Genomic DNA, 22,568 nt, shown 5'->3' on the forward strand with positions numbered 1-22,568 from the left:
TACATCTGCAAAAAGTGCAGTTAAAAAAAACAAAGTATTTCCTGTCAACATTCACAGCATATGTAGTGTGCAAGGCAGCCTGGAAAGGGTGTGATGGCAGAGGGAAGTGAGCTCACTGCTAAAGCATGCCTTTTTCTTACAGGTCAAGGGCCTGTATTTGTGGTAATGCATTGTGCTGCTCACACTGTTGAAATACAGTGTTTGACAGTGTATTTTTTTGCATGCTTAGGCCTATCCCTGTAATTCTTTTACAAGCGTGTGCCTGTTTGTTTTGCAGAACCCCACTGTGATTCCCCATATAATGTCACTACTGAGCCGCTCGCAGAGGACCCAGGAGTACATCACACAGATCTTCTCCCACTGCTGCAAGGTGAGCACGCACGCACACACACACACACACACACACACACACACACACACACACACACACACACACACACACAGAGTCTTTTGACTTGGTTGAGGTGTATTGTTGAGAGAATATCTGTATGTGTGTGTGTTTTCCCCCAGACCCCAGAGCACCAGACAGTTCTTTTCAATCACGGTGCCATCCAGAACATTGCTCCACTGCTTATCTCTCCCTCTTATAAGGTGAATGAGTGATGTATTCACGTGTGTTGTTGTTTCTACATGAGTGTGATTTATAGGGCGCAGTGTGTCTTCCACCTCTTTTGCCTGCATCTGCTGATCTCTTCATCTTACCCTCTTCCCATCTAGGTCCGGATGCAGGCGCTCAAGTGTTTTTCGGTCCTGGTCTACGAGAATACTCAGGTGTCAATGACACTGGTGAATGGTGAGAATCCTCTCCTCTACTCTCCTCCCCTCTCCTCACCTCTCAGCATGATTATCATCGCTTAACAACTGCCACTGTGTTTCCAGTGCTGTTGGATGGTGAGCTGCTCTCTCAGGTATTTGTCAGAATGATGCAAAGGGATCAGCCCATTGAAATGCAACTAACGGCAGCCAAATGGTGAGTATCTTATGACCACAATCACCATGGCATGCCATTTTAGTTGTTTCATTGTAATATGGATTCTGTTATTAAAAGCAACATATATTTTTTCTGCTTTTTTTTTTAATATTTTATTTTTTCTTTCCTTTCATCTTTATGTCTTGCCTTTCCTCTCTCCCAGTCTAACCTATATGTGTCGAGCGGGAGCCATTAGGACAGACGACAGCTGCATAGTTCTAAAGGTCAGGTGTGACTGAGAACTCTGGGTTGGCAGACTAGATGGTTCTCTGAGTACTTATTGGATTTGTAAATATGGGTCACTCAAGTCATATTTCTGTTGTGTTTCTCTCTTTTGACTTGTAATTTTCATTGTGATTGTGTGTCCCCAGACCCTGCCTTGCCTGGTGCGAATGTGCAGTAAGGAGAGGTTGCTGGAGGAGCGGGTGGAGGGAGCTGAGACCCTTGCCTACTTGATGGAGCCTGACGTGGAGCTGCAGAGGATTGCCAGCACCACTGACCACCTGGTGTCGATGCTGGCAGACTACTTCAAATACCCCAGCTCTGTCTCTGCCATCACCGACATCAAGAGGGTGGGTCTGGGGTTTTGTGTGTGTGTGTGTGGGCAGGGGGGGAGGGAATGCATTTTAGAAAAGCTAGGTCAGCCGCCGACAATAACACTCTCTCTCTCTGCTTAGAACTTTTGATCTTTAAATTCTATAATCCTAAAGATCATTTTTTTCCAGAGAGCCATTTGAGTCACCAGTGCTGTTGTCAGCACCTTCCCCGCTGCTGAACAAAAAACACTGTTAAACTTGGATTTTAGCTATTTATGTTGGAGTATCTGTTGGTAAAAGTCTTCATCGAGCTTTGGTCTAACATATCGGCCCACTATCCACAACATAGTTTCTTCTTTTTCCAAACTTGCCTCTACTTGCCTTTTTTTCTTCATTTGGGTAATATGGTGAAGACATAACATGCTATGTGCTGTATCATTTTCCTGAGAAAGTGCCACCTGATATTAACCATTAGAATATTAAACCACAAAAGCTTTCATGATTTGGATATTTTTGGACTAGATATTGACTTAAATGCACGGGTAGAAAAAAGTATTACAAAAAGGATTGGTTTGTGTGTAACTCTTAAGGGTTGTATAGGTAGCTTCAAGTTGTCCGATTGAGAGCTAAAAACTTCACAGAAAGACTTGGAACAGCATCAGTTTGGCAAGCTCTCTGTTGTCTTTTTAGCACATCCTCTCAAGAGAGTTGTGCAAATGAAGTCAGTTAGGTCCCAGTTATTTTCTCTTTCCTAATGGTATGATTTAGTTGCTAAAGTTTCCAATCCACTCATAAAAGTCCAGTAAATAAATCCAAAAATGTCATGTGCATTTTTTTAAATCGGTCATCCAAAAAAATCGTTCCGCACAGAAACTTTGCACGCAATTTTTTGTTTTGTTTGTTTGTTTTTTTTTTTGAAAATTCGCAATACAAAATGAAGAAAATTGGGCCTGTTGCATACATGCAATTCTGAGAAGACATTAAGTGTAGGTTGAATTTCACAAGCTGATACAAAAGTTGTGGAAAGTCAGGATGTCGGTTGTCTAGTTTAAATGGAAGAGTACCAATTACCTCAATCCAGTTCATCCCTAATAGCGGCTGGCAGTACTTACGTTTGTGGTAGAGAGAGAGACACACACACACACACACACACATACCTTTTTATGTCATGGGAAAAGTGCATACTGCATATGGTATTCCTTTAATGGTTGCAAAAAAAATCGAAACTGTTCCAAAAACATTTATGACGGACAACTTTTTTGGGGTTGGTTAATGTAGGCTACAGCTACAAAACATTAAGTCATATTTCTTAATTTCCAAAATCTTTTGATGAAAAATTTGGTCTTTGTGTGCAAAAGCCAAGATGTTGCTGTAAGCTTATAGTCTATTTTTACATTCCTGGTTGAAGTATTTGAAGCAGCTGATATTTTGCTACAGTGCATTAGCTGAGAGTAGGCTGCAGTCTTCCAGCCAGTTAAATCCAGTAAAATAGAGAGGTTGTCTTTTTCAGTACATTATATTTATTCATTAAGTGTAAACATGACAATTAGATGGTCATGCAAAAAACAACAGCTTGACCTAGCATAAAGTGATCATATCGGCCTGGACAGATGTGATTACTATAAGCGGTTTCCACTGTACATTCATTAAAATGTACAAACAAAACCTCCACCGCTTTAGAAATGTTCTTAAATTGTCAGATTTTTTTTTTTTGCCAGACACAGTTTTTGTCATTTGTTGACGGTGTAAACTGGCTGACGTTCTGTCCATTGTGTCCCCTATTTAGTTGGACCATGACCTCAAGCATGCACACGAGTTAAGACAAGCTGCTTTCAAACTGTACGCTTCACTAGGTTCCAACGATGAGGATATCCGCAAGAAGGTGACCTTTACGTCTGTGTTTGTGTCTTTGGTGTGGGTGAGTGTGTCTGTGCCATGGCTGTGGGTGTGTCTGCGTACAGAATCTATGTCTAATCTTATTGTCCCCCACCTCTTTACAGATCACTGAGACAGAGAACATGATGGACAGAATAGTCAGTGGCCTATCAGAATCTAGCATCAAAGTCCGCCTAGCAGCTGTCAGGTATAGTTTGGAACCCCTTCCCGCTGCTCCCTCCCTCCATCCATTCATTCGTGTTGTTGTGATAGACTGTACTCACATCAGAGCTGGTTTTTTAGTTTTTAATAAGCTTCTTTATCCTTAACAGTCTTCTCGCTCTCTCTCGCTGTGCTTTGTGTCTCTCTCCTTCCATCTGCTTTGGTAAATTGTAGGTACCTATAAGTTCTGTGGAGTCTGTTTGTACTGAGTACCATTAAGTTGTTTGAATCTCATTTAAGTTTGTGTGTGTGTGTGTTTGCCTGTTTAGGTGTCTCCACAGTCTTTCACGGTCAGTGCAGCAGCTGAGGACCAGCTTCCATGACCACGCAGTGTGGAAACCCCTAATGAAGGTTGATGTCTGTTTTTTGAGTAACATACACAGTGATAAATGGAGACTTAGCCTCTAATCCTTTACAGCAACAGAGGTGGTCCAGAGAAGTCTTTTAGTGTTGTTTCTGTTGCACCATTCAGCCCTGTCGTAGTTCAGTTGAAGGTTGCTGTACTATTGAGGTTTGGTTGTCTTTGCAGTAATTTTGTAATCATTAGGCCTATGCTTCCTGGTTCATTGTGTGTGTGCATATGTGGGGGGTGAGGGTGGCATTACCCAAATTGTTTTCCTGATCCTTACTTTTGCAGTGGCAGTAAGTTTGTTTTGTGGTGTACTATTCTCTAATAACACAGTGTTCTTGATTTTTTTTTTTCTATGTAGCTGTTGCAGAATGCCCCAGATGAGATCCTGGTCATGGCCTCCTCCACACTATGCAACCTGCTGCTGGAGTTCTCTCCCAGCAAAGAGGTAACTCGACACAGGATTACATTCACTGTGTACTACGCATGAATAATTTATATGTTTATACACTGACATCACTCTATTGATATTGAAATAAACTAATTCTATGTGTGTTTGTGTTTCCAGCCCATTCTGGAGTCAGGGGTGATTGAGTTACTATGCAGTCTGACTCAGAGTGAAAGCCCTGCATTGAGAGTCAATGGGATCTGGGCCCTGATGGTGAGAATAATCTACACTCACTGGCCACTTTATTAGGTACACCGTGCTAGTACCGGGTTGGACCCCCTTTTGCCTTCAGAACTGCCTTAATCCTTCGTGGCATAGATTCAACAAGGTACTGGAAACATTCCTCAGAGAGTTTGGTCCATATTGACATGATAGCATCACGCAGTTGCTGCAGATTTGTCGGCTGCACATCCATGATGCGAATCTCCCGGTCCACCAGATCCCAAAGGTGCTCTATTGGATTGAGATCTGGTGACTGTGGAGGCCATTTGAGTACAGTGAACTCATTGTCATGTTCAAGAAACCAGTCTGAGATGATTCGAGCTTTATTACATGGCGCGTTATCCTGCTGGAAGTAGCCATCAGAAGATGGGAACACTGTGGTCATAAAGGGATGGACATGGTCAGCAACAATACTCGGGTAGGCTGTGGCGTTGACACGATGCTCAGTTGGTAGTAAGGGGCCCAAAGTGTGCCAAGAAAATATCCCCCACACCATTACACCACCACCACCAGCCTGAACCGTTGATACAAGGCAGGATGGATCCATGCTTTCATGTTGTTGACGCCAAATTCTGACCCTACCATCCGAATGTCGCAGCAGAAATCGAGACTCATCAGACCAGGCAATGTTTTTCCAATCTTCTATTGTCCAATTTTGGTGAGCCTGTGCGAATTGTAGCCTCAGTTTCCTGTTCTTAGCTGACAGGAGTGGCACCCGGTGTGGTCTTCTGCTGCTGTAGCCCATCTGCCTCAAGGTTCGACGTGTTGTGCGTTCAGAGATGCTCTTCTGCATACCTCGGTTGTAATGAGTGGTTATTTGAGTTACTGTTGCCTTTCTGTCAGCTCGAACCAGTCTGGCCATTCTCCTCTGACCTCTGGCATCAACAAGGCATTTTCGCCCACAGAACTGCCGCTCACTGGATATTTTCTCTTTTTCGGACCATTCTCTGTAAACCCTAGAGATGGTTGTGCGTGAAAATCCCAGTAGATCAGCAGTTTCTGAAATACTCAGACTAGCCCGTCTGGCACCAACAACCATGCCACGTTCAAAGTCACTTAAATCACCTTTTTCCCCATTCTGATGCTCGGTTTGAACTGCAGCAGATCGTCTTGACCATGTCTACATGCCTAAATGCATTGAGATGCTGCCATGTGATTGGCTGATTAGAAATTTGCGTTAACGAGCAGTTGGACAGGTGTGCCTAATAAAGTGGCCGGTGAGTGTATATTCCTCTTCTTTATACCATTTTGCACTTTAATCCAAGGGTGGGGAATCTTATCCAGAAAAGGCCAGTGTGGGTTCAGGCTTTTATTCCAACCGAGTAGTTACACATCTGAGTCTACTAATGTAATTAGCAGACTCTACCGGTTTATCAGTAGAATCAGGTAAGTTGCAGTTAGTCTGCTAGTTGGTTGCAGCCTGCACCCACACTCACCCTTTATGGGTAAGATTCCCGACCCCTGTTTTAATATCAGTAAACCGTTTTCATTCATCCATACATCCAGTGGTCTTTATACAAAGTCATCCACTAAGCCATCGTCACGATTGCCATTGCAGGCTAGTTTCGACAGATGTTTTCAGTGTACGTATTGTGTGTGTGTGTGTGTGTGTGTGTGTGTGTGTATGCGTGTGTATTTGTAGAACATGGCGTTTCAGGCGGACCAGAAGGTGAAGGTGGAGATTGTACGGTCTCTGGGGACGGAGCAGTTGTTCCGGCTGCTGTCAGACCCCGACACCAACGTGTTGATGAAGACGTTAGGCTTGCTGCGCAATCTGCTGTCAACACGTCCGGTGAGAGACGGACACAAGCACACACACACACATTAAAAAAAATAAAAAAATAAATCAAGGTTCCCAACAGTGTTGAACCAGCAAGTTATACAGATTTATCTTCCTTTGTAGTTTGACAGGAGCTACACAGTGTAGGACATGTTGCTATCTCACATGTGTAATTGAGTCAGAGGTGCCACAAATAGAAGGGTGAAAGGGGCCGTTTTTAGAGATTTAAATACTCTTAATTTCCAAATCTCAGCCCCCCCCGCCCCACCCCTAGTTTTGGAGTACCCTCTACTGGGTAGTGGCCCTTCAGAACAGAGCTACAAGGGGTAGGGTTTGAAAGCTTTACCTAGGAAATGGGACACCACTCATTATGTCATCACCCTCATCGTTAAGTCTGCTGCTCAGCGCCATGTTTGGTTGACTGACATCACGAGGGGGATTAGACACGGAAGTACCATAGACTCCTATGTTAAAACGCCACTATAAAAATACTCTACCCTCCACCTACCCTCATCAGTGTTGGTCACTCGCTGACAGACACCGGTTGTCAACATTTAAACTGAAATGGTACTTTAATGGACTATGTTGCACTTGAATGTGCTTTTTTTTTTTGTTCTCTCTGTTTTTATGTTTTTAGTGGTATCGTTTTTAGGGAATTTTTGGATGTGTATTTTTGTCTTTTCTGTTGCACTGCTGTGGGCTTGGCGAAATGGCATTTTGTTTTTATTTATGTGCGCAAGTTCATAATGAAAATGACAAACTGTATCTTGACTCTTCAAATCTTGAATATTAAAGCCTGTAGCTTGCTACCATTATCAAATGTGACAAATTTGCAGGACAGAACAAGACAGATTAATCTATTGACAATAGCCAGGCAGCATGTTTAAACATTGGTTATTTCAATGTAGTCCTGCCCTTTAAATTTCTGCCCTACACTGATATCCGATGAGTGGGAAGTGCAGAAAATTTGCTGCTGGATCATTTTTCAAAAATTTATTTATTGGATTTCCAGACAAATAACAGATAACAGCAGTATGCCGAGTTTCAAATGAGGCTGTTAGTAATTACAAAACAGAAGATCAGAGAAAGAAAAGAAGTTGAACATGTGTATAAGAAAGTGAACAAAACAAGACCAAAAAAAAAACCAAACAAACAAACAAACAAGCAAAATAAACAGATTGGTCACCTATGAGAACTGGTAAACATCTAAGTGTGTATACACATACACTTGCACGTACAAAACACAAAGTGAACCGTTTCAGTAAATTAGGTAGGATGCTGAAAATGGTCAGTTTGTCAGTCCGGGATGGTAGTAAAGGTTCGTTTATCAGTGTATGCAACAAATGGGTCCGATGTCTTCTTAAAACTAGTGGACGATCTACTCCGTGTACGCCTACTTTTTTCCATATTAACAAAGTAGAAGATATCCCTAATCCAAGAGTGATGGGTAGGTGGAGCGGGTGATTTCCACTTGACAAGAATCAGGCATCTAGCCAAAAGAGTTACAAAAGCCATAAAGTTCTTCATATGATCTGATAATGTACATGTGAAGGTGACACCGAGTAAGGCAGTGATTGCTGATGTTTTGACAGAGACAGAAATAACCTGTGAGATTGCATTGACTATTTCCAATTGTGTAAATAATTGATCAGATCAGATGTAGGGGGCTGGAGATTGACGACATGTATCTCAGACAGGTTCAACATCCTCATACATTCTTGACAGTCTGGCCTTAGTTAAGTGATGGCGGTGAAGAACCTTACAGTTTAGTACCCTGTGCCTAGCAGAGATGGAGGAGTGACCGCATCGTAAACACTCATCCCATACATCATCTATAGTTTCAAAACTTAAATCATTCTCCCATAGCATTTTAATAGTGTGATGTGAGATAGGATTTAGTGAGTAGTGGGGTTAAAAAGGGTCGACACTAGTCGCGACTGGTAAATTCGGGAAACTAGGATAAGCATTTCTAACAAAACTATGCACCTGTAAGTACCTAAAAATGTTTAGGAATATTAAACTTCTCAGAGTTGTTGGAAAGATGAGAATATGTTATCACCATATAAATCTTGATTGTAAACAAGCATGTTAGGAAGAAAATGTACCGTCTATTAAAGAAGGGTGGAATAATGGATTTGCTGCTAATGGAGCAAGGAAAGAGAGGATCTGAAGGCCAAAATATTGCTTGAATTGTTCCATATCCTTAGTGTTGATTTAAGTATTATATTTATCTAACGGGGAGAGAGAGAAATTCACAGGAGCATGAAAGAGAGCAGATAGGGAGGCTGGTCCAGAGGGAGGATTCCATTGTTATCTATGTTGGGGGAGAGTGGGAGCCCTCCAGATGAAGCCAAAACCAAATTGCTCTCAAGTTAGAGGCCCAGTAGTAAAATCTAAAATTTGGCAATGCTAGAGCCCTGAGAATGACGGCAAGCATAGGCACAAGTCCATGAATACTGGGATGGCATCCAGTGCTTTACCTGTGCCCCTGTCCATAGGGTTAGTTGTTGTGTCAGGAAGGGCATCCGACATAAAATTTTGCCAAATTGGTATGCGGATTGACAAAACCATACCGGATCGGTTGAGGGCGGGCCGGGTTAACAGTGGCCGCCATTTGTGCTGTGCCCTCACAGAGTACCGATGGAAACTATAAAAGCCACTGTGCTGACCCCTGAGAAATGGGGAACAAGCCGAAAGAAGAAGACCCCCGAGAGTTTTTGGCCTCTGAAGCAGTCTTTGAATCTTACTTTTCCAATAAAAAAAAGGGGGATTGCAGAAGAAAAATGGGTAGGTATTAGAACAAATAGGAAAACTTGGGGAGCATATTCATTTTAACAGAAATGATCCGGGCCGCTGGGGTTACATTTAACAAAGACCAGTGCCCAAAATCATCTTGTTTCTTAGCAACTAATGGGAGAATGTTAGATTTAAATAAATCTTCAAATCAGACTGTAACCTGAATACCTAAGCGTACAATAATATCTGAGGCAACTTTAAAAGGAAATTATGCAGTGGGTAGTTTCTTGCTGCCAGATTTAGGGGTAATATCTCACTTTTGGCCAGATTAAGTTTGTAGCCAGATATACGGCAAAAGAGGTAATATGTTGAGAGCAGTTGGAACTGATACTGAGGGGTCAGAGATATACTACATTAACAGATCGTCCGTGTAAAACGAAACCGTATGTTCAACACCATATCTGAGTACACCTGTAATATGTGGGTGCGACCAGAGAGCCACAGCAAGTGGCTCGATGGCAATGGCGAACAAGGGAACTCAATGGATATCCCTGCCGAGTAGAGCAGTGGAAAGGAAAAGGTTTTGAGTGGATGTTATTGGTTCTAACAGACACTGTGGGGAAATTGTATAGCAGTCTCCCTCAAGAAATAAATTTCTTGCCAAAACCATCTGTACAGTATATAAAAGATAACCCCACTCTACTTGGTCAAAAGCCTTTTCTGCGTCCAATGAAATTAGGACCTCTGGTGTGACCCAAGTAGAGAAGTTTCACAGGATATTGAAGTGCCGCCTCAGATTAGAAAAGGAACATCTACCATGGATAAATCCTGTCTGGTCTGGGCAGATGATGAAGGGAAGAACCAATTCCAGGCACATAGCAAGGAGTTTAGACAAAAGTTTTAGGTCAACCGACTACAAACTTATGGGGCGATAGCTCGTAGCTGATAGGGGGTCCTTACCTTTCTTTAAAATCAGTGAGATTATAGCTTGCATGAGAGTTGGCGGGAGTTTAGAGGACATACATGATTCTGAATCCATCTGGCACTGGACATTTCCTCATTTGCATGGAAAAAGCTGCTTCTCAGTTCAGCAATAGTGATTGACCTTTCCAGTGTCTAACAGAATCAGGGTCTACTTTGGGGACGTGGAGAGAGTTGAAAACTTGGTCAAAGGCGCAGGGGTCAGTAATATGTTCAGATGAACATCGAGACACAGAAGCGCCTGAAGTGTTGGTTGATTAATTTAGGATCTGCTGTCACACCTAATGGGGTCTGAATTTGTGGAATCTGATGAGAGGATGATGCCTGTCGTAAATAGTGGGCTAGCAACTGACTTGCTTTTTCCCCATGTTCATAGTACGTGGATCTAGATTTAAGTAAAAGGTCCTAAACCTGAACAGCAGTGAGAATATCATATTCTGCTTTCAGTAAAAGCTCTTTACAAATCTCAGGTGATGGGGAAGCATCATAGATATTGTCAAGCTGAATAGTCTCTTTTTTTCCCCCCAAGTTAAATTCATAACTTGAAAATGAGATAATTTCCCCTCGTAAAAAGCCCTTCAGAGCCTCCCTGAGCAAAGACATGGAGATACCCAGAGTTTATTTAGTGATAGAAGTACATTTACTGTGAGATAAAACTCACAAAATCTTCATTACACAGCAAGTGTGTATTAAGGCGCCAGAGGGGGATGTGTAAAATCATAGCCTTTAATTGTATTTATAATATGACAGGAGCATGGTCTGAAATCACGATAGCATCATATGAGCAAGAGTGCACTGATGGTAAGAGGGGATTATCCTCCAGAAAGAAGTCGATGCATGTGAAAGTATGGTCAACATTAGAGGAAAAATAAGAGTGTGCCCTCCCTGAAGGGTTGAAAAAACACCAGGGATCCGACACAGAAAACTTGTCCATAAAGGACTGAATTGTTTTTGCCAAGTTTGAGGGTATTATATTTCTAGCGGAGGAACAATTTAATGCTGGATTAATCCAACAGTTAGTCACCCCAGAGTATGGGGAAATATGTGGACATGTTGGTTAGCTAAAAAAACACTGATTGAAAAACCTAATTTTTCCCAATAAGAGTCATAAATATTAACAAAAGCCACAGGAGTATTACGTAAACGACCAGTCACAATTTATATCTCCCATTAGCATCAGAAACAATATCAGAACAAGTGAAGTTCAAAGAATTCCGAATTAAACTTGCGACGCCCCTGGACTTCCCCTGGAAGATGAGTGATACACCTGACCAACCAACTTTCTACGCAGCCTGGCATGATCTTACAGTTTTAAGTGGGTCTCCTGGATATAAACAATATGTTGAAGCTGGTGGAGTACTTTGCTACGCTTGATTGGCTGATTTAGATCTCTACAGTTCCAACTTGCAAATGTTAACCCCCTCCCGGACTGACAAGATGGGCTAGGTTGAGCCATATCCTATTCTCATCTTTAAGTGAATGTATGTACAAGTGTATTCAATGATAAATGAAAAGCCATTACAAACGTTTAAGTAAGGTGACCCAGTGACAAGTGAATTACAGTAAAACAAAGAACACGTAACAAGTGAACAACAACCCCCCCCCCCCACCATCCGCATAAGCGCCTCCCCCAACGAGGCACAGGCTAATCTCAAAGTTCCATCGAAGAGGTGATATGACATAACGCTGAGTTATTTGTGATAATTAGAGAACATTGATTACTCAAAAGTATGGTAAATAAGAAGATAGATCTCACTTTTTTCAGGTAACTTTATGAAATAAGAGTTATGCAGCACACTGTTGGTACCCAAAAAGGAGAAGAAAAAAAATTACTGCCCACTAGCACAAGAACGACCGGGATTTCACTCCCACCTAAAATGACCATGGGCTGTCGAGATGACCGCCGGTTTTTAAACTCTATATTCTGTCAAGATAAATACCCACTTGGGATATTACTGCATTGCATATGTTAGTATGTCTGTTAGGAAACGACTGAAACCAAAATTAACATTTTAACAACTATAATACTATTTTCAAGCAATTTAAACTTCATAGAGACATGGTCGAACTTGAATAGCAAAACTGAAAAGGTGAAAATATTACCTGAAAAACAAAACGGAAAATACATATTGCTAATCTAACAAACGTAACAAGGCCTCTAAAAGAACTAAAAATAACCATTGAAACAGTCCCAAACAATGACTGGAACTTAAAAACTACTAGAACGACCATGGGCAGTCAAAATTACCACGGTTTTTAAACTCTATATTCAGTCAAGATAAATACCCAATTGAGATATTAATGCATTGCATATGTTGGTATGTCTGTTAAGAAACGACTGACACCAAAATTAACATTTTAACAACTTTTAATATTATTTTTCAAACAATTTAGAATCGCCGCTGTCCAACGCCGGTAAATACTGTAAATACAAAAAGTAATTGTATGGAAGGCCTGAACACCTAGACCTCCGTAAAATGACTTTTGACGGTCTTACTCACTGTCCGTGTCCGGTGTGCTTGTGCTGTTTAGGTCTGTGAAGTAATTCTTGTTTTTCATGCACTTTTTGTTTTTAATATTTATTGTGTGTTATTTGTTTTTATGTGGCACTGAGGTCCTTGTGAAATGTAATTTGGTTCCCTTGTATGTATGAGACATGCATATAAGGCAATGACAAATAAAACCAGTCTAAGTCTAAATACTGCAACGCATCGGTGGTAGTCATGGTGCGTCTGAAACGGCATCTGTAACCAGACATGTTGGCAATAATCAAAAATCAAGTTTAGACGATTACTCTGCACTGGAGAATGCTAGTTTGTTTCTAGCACAGAGCGATGATGATGAATGATGCGACCAACACATGTCATAAATAGTGACATGATGCACAAGATCATGCACAAATTACGTCCGGTCATTTTGACCAGTCATGGTCGTTTTAGGTAGCTCTTATCATAACTTTTTTTTGTGTGCAATTGATTGAAAAGTCATTTTAATGCAAGTACATGCAATTTTAGGACCATTCAGTGAGCGGCAGGTCTGTATCCCCCCCCCCACACACACACACACACACACAAAGTTATTAAACTTAGAAAATCCAAAACGGTCAAAATGACTGTCTTGGTCATTCTAGTGCTAGACCACAGCATTGGGGAGCTAACTTTTTATTACCTGTGGAGGTTAACACACAGGTTAACAAAGTCCATGGCTGAGCCCGGGTCATCAAATGTGTGTGCTGATCTGCCTGGCAGGGTTATTTTCAGTACAGTTGGGAACAGAAGACCAAACTTGGTACCGGGACAGGAGTGGCGCTGCCGCTTCACACCTGCAGAGGAAGCACGCTTCTTGGAGATAGAGGCAGTGTAGTCAGGGAAGATGAAAAGTTTTTTTTCCCCCCCTCTGTACAGGAGTGGGGAGGCCCGGGAGGCTTCGCCAGCACATCACAAAATTTAATTGCGGACATGGAAATAGTGGATCCTGATGATGAAAGGACGGGATGCTTCTCCCTCCTTGGGCTTTGCACAGAGAGAGCAGTGGGCTCAGTCAAGTAACGGCATCTCATCCAGTTGTGCAGTTAGCAGTTGTGCAACAAGGTTTAAAGGGTCCTTGCCGAGGACCCTTTAAACCATCTGGAACTCCAATCAGACAAATATTATTTCTCCTCAACCTTCCTTCTAAGTCCTCACATTTGTCAGTCATTAGTTTCACTTTGGTTTTCAGGGAGTTCAACTTTGAGTCCAGCTTGGACAGCTGGCTGCCGTTGTCTATGCACACACGCTCCAGCTCATGTATGGTCTGGTCATGGGAGTTTAGCAGTTGTTGTAGAGGTCCAGCTGTATTTTCCAGTTCTTGTTTTACTGAAGTAATCTCTAAGTGAATGTCAGAAGCCTGTAAATCAATTTTCCCACATATATCACCTTTCATGAAGCGAGCATTGATTTGAGCCGCTCCCAGTCGGAAATGTTAGCATGGTTAGCATCTGACTTCAACAGGGAACCTGGATCAGTCAAGGGCGAAGCTTTGGAGTGGCCTCCTCGTGATCTAGCTACCTTTTGTCAAGTAGAGGACATGACTGGCTCAAGGAACGCAAAAAGTAGGCTACACTTGTGTCAAGGCAAAAACAAAAACAGGGTACCAACTAGTATCTGCAAATAAATAGTGCTTGTAATTTGAATTTAGTCACACCCTCACGGAGCAATGAAGAAATGCGTCTCACATGGTGATAAGCAGACCCGGAAGTTCTCCTGGATTATTTTTCAAGCCTCATACAAAGGACATAGAAGTAACTACTGTCACTCACAAATCACTGTTTACACAAAGTTCTATTGACATCGTGAATAGCAATTTTTTTGAAATGCTTGTTATAACAATCCAGCTACATATTCCTTTGCATCTACAATAAACTAAGATATTCCAAAGGATTTTGAAAATTTTGCATGATTATTTGCAAAGGTTTATGGGCTTCTTTCCCCGCACCAGTAGTGATGACACTGCCTAGGTTCGCAGAGAATTCTGGAAATGTTCTTCTACCACTCTGTTTGGAGGGCTAGATGACCACTACCCCAAAAGAAACGGGAAACCCTCCACTTCACAGTGGCTCGCAAAACAGAGCGGAAAGGCCAAGTGGTAGAGCCAAGGGGGGAAATTGTGATTGGGCCTCACTGTCTGACCAGTAGCCTCTGCTAGAAAGGAGAAGCAGATTAGCCTTTTAATGTCTATAGTACAGCTTCAAGCCCTACAAGCCTGCACTACATTCACTCGTTGTTCGACTGCGGTCGAAGGATGATGACATTCACTCCTCATGTACACTGCAAAGGCCGTGCGCACATAAACTTGATCTAGTCTCCCTTGTTGTATATGCTAAATCATAATTTTACACACAAAACATTTGACACAGCACCAGACCCCTCACTAACTGTCCTCTTCACCCTCTACATTGTCAGCACATTGACCAGATCATGAGCTCTCATGGAAAGCAGATCATGCAGGCAGTTACCCTCATCCTAGAAGGAGAACACAGCATAGACGTCAAAGAACAGGTGAGCTGTCTCTCACGGGGCTATCAGATGTGTTTAGAAAGCCATGTTTACAGAAGTTTAACTGCAGTTAGATACAAAGTCATGTTCCTGAGCATAGCCAAGACTGCATTTATGCCATTTACTTGCTCTTGACTCAAAAGGTGTATTAATTATGAGGCTTTTATTTCTGTTATGTGAAACCATTCATGTCTGACAGGTTGTTTCTCTCTTTGATAGACTCTGTGCATCCTTGCCAACATCACAGATGGCAGCACAGCCAAGGAGCTAATCATGACCAATGATGACATACTCCAGAAAATCAAATACTACATGGTATGGTTTTCCTGTCTGATCCAATGCTAACAGCTGGAGTCTTAACCAATCAAATGCAACATGGCCCGGTTCTGTTAGGCACGGCGGTCATTGATGTTGTGCTAAGTGATGACGTTCTGCAACGCTATACTGTCCTTTTTTCCCAGGGGCATTCAAATGTGAAGCTGCAGCTGGCCGCGACCTTCTGTATCTCCAACCTGATATGGAACGAGGAGGATGGTGAGTGGCATATTGAGAGGAATGACTGGTACTGGGTTAGGTTGCTACTAGATACTGGGGGTTTGAGTGAGGGCATTAGGATTAAGGAAAAATAGGAGGGTGATTAAGTGTGAGATAAAGGGAAGCGAGGGGACACAGTAAGACGAAAGTGTCGTTTCTAATGGCCATCACAGTGTTTTGAGCCATACCCCTGCATTATCTTTGCTCAGTGTTTCTGTTTCTGTGTGATCAGGTTCTCAAGAGCGCCAGGACAAGCTTAGGGAGATGGGATTTGTGGACATCCTGCACAAACTCACCGGGGCATCTGACCCCAACCTCTGTGACAGGTGGGCCGTGGAACAGGCAGAAAACATGCACACATAACTCGTTGATTTACTGAATGGCGTATACTGGCTTTTCCGCCCCCTGTCATCTCCGTATCTCTCCTTTCCAGGGCAAAGACGGCAATGCAGCAGTACCTAGCATGACCACAGAGGGGAGGGATTCCCCATTGCCAGCCTAAATAACATTTTTTTGGGAGGATACCTGCCATTGGTTTTCTTTCTTTTGTTATTATTTAATCTTAAGATTTTGTTTGTTGCACAAAGACACCTTTTTTGAACTGTGATGGGCCTCCCCTCACCTCTGACCCCCTTGTGCACCCCCTCCCGATCCAGCCTCCCCAGTTCCTCTTACTCCAGACATCGGCTTTGAGACGATGGTTGTTGTTCGGGGGGAACAAATGGTTAAGGGGGTGGCTCGTGGGTGTCAGCTTCTGTTGTTTTTCCAGTGCAAAGGTGAATTGGATTTTTTTTTTCTGGGACTTGTTGTGAAGATTTTTTTCTTTTGAGTGCAGCACCCTGATTAGCGCCACCGTGTGGCCTGGAGGCCTTGGTGCTTTTGGACTCCTGACAGCAGAGACTTGGTTTTAGGGAATCGGACTACAAGGTTTGACACGCGAGCAGGGCTGTGGGAGAGAAAAGCTTCCTGGTTTTATTTTGCTAATTAATTATTCATTAATGATATTGCTCTTAATATTAATGTTATTTTAAGAAGTCACAAGAAAGGACACGTTTGGAGAAAAAAAACCCAGAATGCTTATTTTGAACTTTGGTGTTTTCTTTTTTTTGTGGATACATACCTCGTAAATATATATAAATATAAACATATAAATCTATTTTTTGGATTTTTATTGCCCCACCCCACCACCACCCTCTGTTTGATTTTCGTTCCAATGTCTCCCTATGTCTTAGTTCAGTAAACTAAATCCACCGCAGTGTGACACCATTATGTACCGGACTTGAACATGATCTATAGAGGTGATTAAGGAAAAATCAGCAGTCATTTCTGTGTCTTTTCTTTGTCCACACCACTACTCCCAAGTGCACCTTTTTTATTTCACTTTAAGGTCAGCCACTTACTGAAGCATAGTATCACAGGACTGTTCAGTCCAACATCTTTATAATCCCAATGGGAAATGTGGTTCTCGTGCTGATAGTAATTACATTGGCCTGACCCTTTCAAATGAGCTGGGTACCAGAGGTGTACAGATTTACACAACATTGGAAAGAGGAAGAACACAGGATGCATGTATCCTGACACCTCTATAGACCTAAAATTAACTTTTCCCACATTCTTCATCCCCTGTCTATGTCTGCTTGTCAAAAGGCATCAAAGTGACCCTAAGCTTGGACATTGCCTCCCCTCATCTCTCCACTGTCTTTTGAATAGAATGCAAGGACAGACAGGGTACAGGAAATAAAGGAAGAGTGATTGAAGTTGGCCTGTAAGGCACCAAGTGGAACCACCACAGCAGAATAAAATGTCACAGTATGTTTCATACCTCGACCATATGACCCCCACACCCCGGGATCTTTCTAGACTGTTATTCCTTGACATTTCAAAACTTGTTGAAACTGATAGAATGAATGTTACCATTGAAATATATGCAGACCTGAAAGAAGGAACTCCGCCTGTGTTGTCTGTCTTATTTCACTGAAGGCTGGGAAGCTGGGTTTGCTGTACTGGCACTTCCACCATTGTCTCATTTAACAAATCAGTCCGGAACCTGGCAGAGGGTCATATATGGCTTAATAAAACTACAATCATCTTTCAGGTTAACTTTTCTGAACGAAGATTAGCAAAATTTAAGTGAAGTACACAAAGTTACAAGAAGTTTAAGACACAGACTGGAGGCTGTGCCTGCCGAGGCGGCTGCTGCATTGAAATACCCGGTACAAAGGCCTAGTGACGGCACAGGACTCTGACGTATTACAAAACAACACTTCTTTATTGTCTTACAGTATGTATTCCTGGTAAAGTTTATGTAACAGCAGTCATTAATAAAATACATTTGAAGCCCAACAGCCTCTAGTAGGGATGGGCAGCTTGTCTACTTCCCTACCCCTGGCCCGTCATAGCTTTGAAGCAGGCACATTCCTCATGCAAATATCTGTGACATGCATTTAATGAGCCCCCACCCTCACCCAATACCATAGAAACTGACAGATTAAAAGTTCAATTCCCTCAGTGGGAAGTCTGCTCCGTGAATCCTTGTGTGTGTGTGTATATATGTTTTTTATTTTTAGTGTGAAAATGTCCAGCCGCAAAAGCCCTCCCACCCTTCCTCCCGCTCCAATTACAGAAAATAGAATCCAGAAATCTGACTGTCTATGTTACAAATATCGCGAGGGATAAAGTCCAGCACAAGGTAGTGCCTTACTCGGCGTCCTCAGACCTTTATGCTTCCTGGGTGTTGGGAGAGTTTTGGAGTTTGTCTGTTGTCTTGCACCAGCATTCAACTCAATGGCTGAGGAAAGGGTCGCAGGTGGCAATGATGGTCTGTATCTGCGTGCATTCGAAATGAGGTCTATAATCGTGGGTATGTCTGTGCGTGCTACATAGAAAAGCAAAAGGCCTCGCCCAGGCTGGAATGCCTCCGGTTTTTGGGGTTGAGTGTAGTTGGTAAAACTTGGGACACACCCCTCGCTCGGCAGATGACACACATGCTGGGCCTTCCGGAAACACACAGTATATTTCCCTCAACACTTCCTCGATCGTCAGTAAAAATAAATACATAAATATATTAGTTATATTTTAAATAAAGGTGCAGTGTTCTCCACGGGTGAAGTTAATGGCTTTTTACGTCAATTGGGATAAAATGCTTGCCTGTATAGGTAGACGATTGTAGGGAAGTTTGTTTTTTATGTAGAAGGCACGAATGGTTGAATGGCTAAAGCTTGGGGGTGATATGAAAATTGTCCTTGCTGTACAATCTAATAGGCTGGTAGTAAAAAGTCATAGATGGTGATAAACTTCTAGAAGAGTGCTGTCTATGACTTCGGTTTTTTGTGATTTCCTCCCACTTTTTTTGTTTACATTTAGCCTTTCTCTTTGGCACACTAAGTCTACCTCTGGCTCAGATATAGAGCCAGGTCCACCGTGACTCTCCTTATTTGACATGGAGCATTTCCGGTCCTTTGCTTGATTGTGTATTGACTGGATTGTGCACTTAAAAGGGTACTTTAGGGCCCTGAAGGGAAACCAAATACGGAGGGCTCTGCCAGGACTCAGAACGTGCTTAGGTATTTGGCTGCAGATGGGGTCTCTGTGTTAGCCTGTGTAAAGAAACCAGTTCGTTGATGTGTATGTGTCTGGAGAGATTTGAAGTTTGATGTCAGTAACAATTACCACTGACATCTTTCGAGGCAGATATTTCTAACCCTTGTAAACGGGTAGCCCAATTGACAGAGTCGACATGATTTCCAAGCAATGAAATGACTTGATCAAAGATGATTAAGGAGTTTACATTCCCAGTCCGCATGGAGTGGGTCGGAAAAACTGGCTTCGGTAAAAACGCCTTTCCCCCCGCTGAGATATACATTGATGCCTGCCCTTAGAGGAGAAAGGCTGCTGGGACATTTGTTGGGTTAATAACAGTATTCTGATAGATGTTCAATTGTTTGACTTGAGCTAAACCAGCCTGCAGCTCACAAGGTAAATGTTCTCTTTGTAATTCAGTTCCTGTTGGAGAGAAATTAAGCCACAGTTCTGTGAATGTCCCAACAGCTGTACAAGACAGATCGACGCTATGACGGGGTTGAAGTTGTAAGACAATTTGTGGTGTTGTAGTTCTGTGTTTGGCCTTTGCAGCAGAGAAAGGAGTGACTTTCATGCTGATGGAGCTGACTTGACAGCTGTCTTATTTAGTCTTACACCTGTGCTGTCTGTCTGCCTTTCTACATGGGTCCGTGTCTGACTTTCTGACTGTAAATGGCGCCCTCTCTCTTCTTTCTCATTCGCTTCTTCATCTTGTCCATTAGGCCAACACACCCCATGGCCTTGTGTTCCCTCTCTCGTCTTTTTGTTCTCTCTCTCTCTCTCTCCCGCTTTCACTTAGCTCCTCTCTTTTATAAAGCTGCTCCTTCCTCGTCAATGAAACCGATGTGCTCCGGGGAGGACTTCCCCTCCACCACCACCCCACCTTCTTCTATCCACTCCTGCATCTCCAGCTCCTGGGTTCCTGCCCTGGGTCTGGCATCCCCATTGTTGGGCCGGAGGGTGGACCAGAAAGGATCCCGATCGCCTTCCATCCTGTTCCTCTCCCTCACTGAGTCCAGAAAAAATGGGAGGGAGAGGGCGGAGGGATGGGGGGAAGAGGTGGGCGGAGTGAATGGGGAAGAAAAAGAAGAAGATGAAGAACAGGGGTACAAAATTTTGGGTCTGCGACCTCCCGGTGAGGAGGTCAGGGATGGGGGAGCTGAGCAATGCGAGGTCAGGGGAGGTGGGGTGTCCTGGGAAGGTGGCGGCGGGGGCAGACCTCGGCCGGTGTGGCTCATGCCAGTCCGGGGCAGCAGACAGGTGCCCCGGCAGGGTGAAAGAGAAGGGGAGGAGGAGAGAGACATGGAGAAGGAGAGAGACGGTGACAGAGAGTGCGAGGCCAGTGGCGGCTGATCGTGAAGCGATGGGAAAAGTGTCCCATTGCTGGAGGAGGTATGAAGGCTCCTCGGGCTTGGAGATCCTTCCATATCTTCCCCGGGCAAAGACGGGTTGGAGTGGGCGTGGCTGTTGACACTCCCCGGGGAGTTGGGCCGGGGCGGCGCTGGTGGCGGCGGCTGTGCTGGAAGAGCAGCAGTAGGCCTTTGTGGTGAATGAGGAGTAGGGAGAAGGCATCCAGGCAAGTCCTCCCCCCCCATGTCTCCGCTGTCCAATAGAAAGCAAGTCTCAGTTCTCTGATGGGAGCACGGCAGGGCAGCAGGCAGGACTGTGATGTGGGTGGCTGTGGGCAATTGGCTCGTGCTGCTGGCCATCGAGGTTAAAGTTGGCGTCAAGGTTGTTAGCATTGGCTGCGGTGCTGCTTGTAGAAGGGGCTTAAGAAGGCGTGTCATATCCTGCAGCTCCTGACTGAGCTGGGAGACTTGTTTGGAGAGACTGTTCATCTGCATGGTGAGAATTAACACACTGAAACCAAACACTGGAAAACCAGATAAGAATGACATACAAATGCTGAATAGCAATTCAAAACACAGCCTGGAACAAAGTACATGTATGTTTGTATATAAAGAGTACCGATTCAGTCTGATAACCTTCATTTACTGCAATACCATTAATCTATCTTGTGCTCCTGTCTGTCTGGTCATATCGAAGTGTGAAGTAGAGCCTTGAGCTCTCATGGAAAATACACGGTTGTTTGTGTATTACTAAACCTTAAGCCACACTCACCTCTTCAGTCAGTTTAGACACACTCTGCCTGATCTCTGACTGCTCCCGGATCCCTGTGTATACACACGGACGGACACACATACAGAGTTCACCTTCCTGTCAAAACAATCCTGTGGGTGTGTGTGCGTCCGTGTGTGTTTGTTACCTGGGGATGGGGATGGCGGGGCAGCAGGTGAAATACTGGGGCTGAACTCAAACTTCTGGGATGAGTTGGAATTGCTCTCTGTTTCAATGCCGTCCACAAATCTAATCAGAAAGCAAAGAGGTGATTGATGATGTGCAGAGGGAGAGACGGTGAAAAGGGAGGGACAAGTAAAAGGAGGATGAAAAGCAAATGCATATTAAATGGGGGGGGGGGCTGCCTTTTTTTTGAACTCGAGAGAAGCGCAGTGGGTTATTGACCAGATTAGATTGTCTAATATGGCACTTTGGATTTCTAGAAAGCCACTTTATTTGACATTGTATTCTTACAACGAATGTGTTCTCTGCATTTAACCCATCCTATTGTATAGGAGCAGTGGGCAGCTGCAGCGCCCGGGGACCAACTCTAGTTCTTCTTTCCATTGCCTTGCTCAGGGGCACAGACAGGAGTATTACCCCTAACATGCATGTCTTTTTGATGGTGGGAGGAAACCAGAGCACCCGGAGGAAACCCACACAGACATGGGGAGAACATGCAAACTCCACACAGAAAGGACCTGGGATGGTCTGGGGTTTGAACCCAGGACCTTCTTGCTGCGAGCCAACAGTGCTGACCACTGGGCCACCGTGGTTACATTTCTGTTTGCTTGGCAGCCAGAGTGCAAACATTAATAAGAAAAAATCCCAGCCCCACAGTGCGAATGTTTTTCAACTCAACACATGAATGCACAATTAATTTTCTGTTTCTTCTCTATTCTCTGCTCCTCGTTTTCTCAACATGACATGTCCAATTCCCTGTTCTCTTGAGGTTCCCCCATTGCTTGACCCCCCCCCCCATGATGGTTGGGGAAGGCGTAGACTTTCATATGTCTTCAAATAACTGTGGAGTTGCCGTTCGCATCTTTTCAACCGCAGGTTTCTCTGAGGGAATGTGTCATTTACGGTGGCTCAGAGTAGGTCCCGGCTGAAGCCCGCAGAACAAGGCGGGGCTACACGTATGAGGCGGGGCTACACCCCCAACCTTAACCTTAACCTGGGTGA

The 22,568-nt window shown here is 43.5% G+C and overlaps 2 protein-coding genes across 2 annotated transcripts in view; one reads left to right on the forward strand and one right to left on the reverse strand.

Annotated features, from left to right (window-relative positions):
* Positions 1-17,689, forward strand: part of armc8 (armadillo repeat containing 8) — a 25,123-nt gene extending 7,434 nt beyond the window's left edge. Inside the window, exons 6-22 of the mRNA XM_056289542.1 lie at positions 278-370; positions 511-591; positions 718-793; positions 880-970; positions 1,134-1,194; positions 1,342-1,542; positions 3,293-3,388; positions 3,507-3,589; positions 3,873-3,954; positions 4,314-4,400; positions 4,521-4,613; positions 6,265-6,414; positions 15,060-15,155; positions 15,372-15,467; positions 15,614-15,686; positions 15,919-16,012; positions 16,120-17,689. Of these exons, the coding sequence (XP_056145517.1) occupies positions 278-370; positions 511-591; positions 718-793; positions 880-970; positions 1,134-1,194; positions 1,342-1,542; positions 3,293-3,388; positions 3,507-3,589; positions 3,873-3,954; positions 4,314-4,400; positions 4,521-4,613; positions 6,265-6,414; positions 15,060-15,155; positions 15,372-15,467; positions 15,614-15,686; positions 15,919-16,012; positions 16,120-16,153 (1,587 nt within the window). The 3' untranslated portion in view covers positions 16,154-17,689. The remainder of the gene's footprint in view (positions 1-277; positions 371-510; positions 592-717; positions 794-879; positions 971-1,133; positions 1,195-1,341; positions 1,543-3,292; positions 3,389-3,506; positions 3,590-3,872; positions 3,955-4,313; positions 4,401-4,520; positions 4,614-6,264; positions 6,415-15,059; positions 15,156-15,371; positions 15,468-15,613; positions 15,687-15,918; positions 16,013-16,119) is intronic.
* Positions 17,690-20,074: 2,385 nt separating this feature from the next.
* The window catches only part of kcnh3 (potassium voltage-gated channel, subfamily H (eag-related), member 3), a 74,271-nt gene continuing 71,777 nt past the window's right edge, over positions 20,075-22,568 (reverse strand). Inside the window, exons 12-14 of the mRNA XM_056288916.1 lie at positions 21,532-21,632; positions 21,387-21,439; positions 20,075-21,103 (exon numbers count right to left, since the gene is read on the reverse strand). Coding sequence (XP_056144891.1) covers positions 20,075-21,103; positions 21,387-21,439; positions 21,532-21,632 — 1,183 coding nt within the window. The remainder of the gene's footprint in view (positions 21,104-21,386; positions 21,440-21,531; positions 21,633-22,568) is intronic.

This window comes from Lampris incognitus, chromosome 11 (genome assembly GCF_029633865.1).
Source record: "Lampris incognitus isolate fLamInc1 chromosome 11, fLamInc1.hap2, whole genome shotgun sequence".
In the NCBI taxonomy this organism is placed as follows: domain Eukaryota; kingdom Metazoa; phylum Chordata; class Actinopteri; order Lampriformes; family Lampridae; genus Lampris; species Lampris incognitus.